The sequence below is a fragment of the Petromyzon marinus genome, chromosome 66 (genome assembly GCF_048934315.1).
Source record: "Petromyzon marinus isolate PM22_M1 ecotype Great Lakes invasive population chromosome 66, UKy_Petmar_22M1.pri1.0, whole genome shotgun sequence".
NCBI classification, from domain to species: domain Eukaryota; kingdom Metazoa; phylum Chordata; class Hyperoartia; order Petromyzontiformes; family Petromyzontidae; genus Petromyzon; species Petromyzon marinus.
The window spans coordinates 4,394,019-4,397,551 of record NC_133732.1 but is presented as its reverse complement, the minus strand read 5'-3'; the positions used below and the strand labels follow the sequence as shown (position 1 = coordinate 4,397,551).

General features: G+C 56.6%; 1 protein-coding gene across 1 annotated transcript; it reads right to left on the bottom strand.

Annotated features, from left to right (window-relative positions):
- Positions 1-298: 298 nt before the first annotated feature.
- On the bottom strand, positions 299-3,396 carry LOC142906538 (uncharacterized). Its single transcript, XM_076054564.1, has 2 exons — positions 593-3,396; positions 299-532 (listed from the first exon to the last, which is right to left on the bottom strand). The coding sequence occupies exons 1-2, from the start codon at positions 2,849-2,851 to the stop codon at positions 425-427; spliced, it is 2,367 nt and encodes a 788-aa protein (XP_075910679.1). The 5' UTR covers positions 2,852-3,396; the 3' UTR covers positions 299-424.
- Positions 3,397-3,533: the final 137 nt, after the last annotated feature.

Sequence of the window (3,533 nt, the reverse complement as noted above, 5' to 3'; positions counted from 1 at the left end):
GTCTCGCCTCATCTCAACCGTTGACAATTCTCTGCCGTAGCCTGGCCTAGGCCCCCCAATCCCCCACCTCCCCCCCCCCACCCCCCACCGCACAGTGGCAGCCGTCACTACGCGTCACCGAGGTGGCGAGGGGCGGAGCCTCAGGCGCGTTGTGCCACGACCCCATCCCGGCAACCCCGATCGGAGCGCAATCCGGCAAAACCAACCTGCTGGGTCCGTCCGGTTTCCACCCCTCCCTGCCCCCCGCTGAAGATGGCGGCGCAACCCGCAGAGTATCAGCGCCGCCGCCGCCGCCATCAACAACAACAACCGCCGCCGTTCGCCACGAGGCGGCGGCGACGTCGCCACCAGGAGCGCCTGTGCCAGGCTGGGTGCACTTCGAGGCCGTCACATGAAGCGTCGGAGGCTCTCTCGCGGGGCAGGCCTAGGTTGCCGTGGTTGCTACCTCCGGCGCCACCACAATCATCACCTGCATCACCACCGCAATCATCACCACCACCATCACCTCCATCACCACCACCACAATCATCACCTGCATCACGACCACAATCATCACCACCATCACCTCCGTCACCACCACCACAATCATCACCTGCATCACCTCCATCACCACCACAATCATCACCACCATCACCTCCATCACCACCACCATCTCCACCACAATCATCACCATCACCTCCATCACTACCACCACAATCATCACCTGCATCACCTCCACAATCACCAACTGCATCACCTCCACAATCACCACCTGCATCACCTGCATCACCTCCATCACCACCACAATCATCACCAGCACTATCACCTCCATCACCACTACCAACACAATCATCACCATCATCTCCATCACCACCACCACCACAATCATCACCTGCATCACCTCCATCACCACCACAATCATCACCAGCACAATCACCACCACCACAATCACCACCACCACAATCACCACCACCACAATCACCACCACCACAATCACCACCACCACAATCACCACCACCACAATCACCACCACCACAATCATCACCACCACAATCACCACCACCACAATCATCACCACCACAATCATCACCACCACAATCATCACCACCACAATCACCACTACCACAATCACCACTACCACAATCACCACCACCACAATCACCACCACCACAATCATCACCTCCACAATCACCACCTGCATCACCTGCATCACCTCCATCACCACCACAATCGTCACCAGCACCATCACCTCCATCACCACTACCAACACAATTATCACCATCATCTCCATCACCACCACCACCACAATCATCACCTGCATCACCTCCATCACCACCACAATCATCGCCAGCACAATCATCACCACCACAATCACCACCACCACAATCACCACCACCACAATCACCACCACCACAATCACCACCACCACAATCACCACCACCACAATCATCACCACCACAATCACCACCACCACAATCATCACCACCACCACAATCACCACCACCACAATCATCACCACCACAATCATCACCACCACAATCACCACCACCACAATCATCACCACCACGATCATCACCACCACGATCATCACCACCACAATCACCACCACCACAATCATCACCACCACAATCACCACCACCACAATCACCACCACCACAATCATCACCACCACAATCATCACCACCACAATCACCACCACCACAATCACCACCACCACAATCACCACCACCACAATCACCACCACCACAATCACCACCACCACAATCACCACCACCACAATCATCACCACCACAATCACCACCACCACAATCATCACCACCACAATCATCACCACCACAATCATCACCACCACAATCACCACTACCACAATCACCACTACCACAATCACCACCACCACAATCACCACCACCACAATCATCACCTCCACAATCACCACCTGCATCACCTGCATCACCTCCATCACCACCACAATCGTCACCAGCACCATCACCTCCATCACCACTACCAACACAATTATCACCATCATCTCCATCACCACCACCACCACAATCATCACCTGCATCACCTCCATCACCACCACAATCATCGCCAGCACAATCATCACCACCACAATCACCACCACCACAATCACCACCACCACAATCACCACCACCACAATCACCACCACCACAATCATCACCACCACAATCACCACCACCACAATCATCACCACCACCACAATCACCACCACCACAATCATCACCACCACAATCATCACCACCACAATCACCACCACCACAATCATCACCACCACGATCATCACCACCACGATCATCACCACCACAATCACCACCACCACAATCATCACCACCACAATCATCACCACCACAATCACCACCACCACAATCACCACCACCACGATCATCACCACCACGATCACCACCACCACAATCACCACCACCACAATCACCACCACCACCACAATCACCACCACCACAATCAGCACCACCACAATTACCACCACAATTACCACCACCACAATCATCACCACCACAATCATCACCACCACAATCACCACCACCACAATCATCACCACCACAATCATCACCACCACAATCATCACCACCACAATCATCACCACCACAATCATCACCACCACAATCACCACCACCACAATCACCACCACCACAATCACCACCACCACAATCACCACCACCACAATCAGCACCACCACAATTACCACCACAATTACCACCACCACAATCATCACCACCACAATCACCACCACCACAATCATCACCACCACAATCATCACCACCACAATCATCACCATCACAATCATCACCACCACAATCATCACCACCACAATCACCACCACCACAATCACCACCATCACCACCACAGATCGAGCAGCCACCACAGCGCAACGGCCGAACGACTACACCAGCGGGGGGGGGGGGGGGAGTAAGCCGGCGTTGTACCGCGAGGCGAGCTTCACGTGGCTCCCCGGTCACAAGGTCACCACAAGGTCACCACAAGGTCACCACAAGGTCACCACAAGGTCCGGTTCGCGACGTCGCGCCGACGTTCCATCGACGCCCCGGGTTCACGAAAGCTTGACGACGCGGGCCGACGTTGCGGCGGAGGGGTAAAGACAAAGAAAGTTTTAAAAAAAATAAAAAAAATTTAAACAAAACGTCGCCCCGACTGTCCGTCCCGACGGGCTGGAACGGCGTGCCGCCGTCTGGGGCCGACGTCCATCCTCGTGCCGGGCCTCCCGGGGTTCCGGCCACGCGAGCGCCGCTAACCACGGACGCTCTCGCGTTTCTCGGCCAGGTAAAGGCCCCGGCGCACCTTGCCAGTGGCTCCGTCGACGGCTCCACGGAGCGGCCATGACGCCGCCGCCGCCGTCATGGCCGCCGCCGCCGTCATGGCCGCCGCCGCCGTCATGGCCGCCGCCGCCATGGCCGCCGCCGTCATGGCCGCCGCCGCCGCCGTCATGGCCGCCGCCGCCATGGCCGCCGCCGTCATGGCCGCCGCGCGGACATTTACAGCAGCCAATCACCGGTCCCCGA

Bases quoted from the DNA above. Each gene is read 5' to 3' on its own strand.
- LOC142906538 (XM_076054564.1), bottom strand. From the start codon at position 2,851: ATGGTGGTGATTGTGGTGGTGGTGATTGTGGTGGTGATGATTGTGGTG. The intron at 533-592 runs GTGATGATTGTG...GTCGTGATGCAG, and splicing joins TGGTGATGGAGGTGATGCAG to GTGATGATTGTGGTGGTGGT.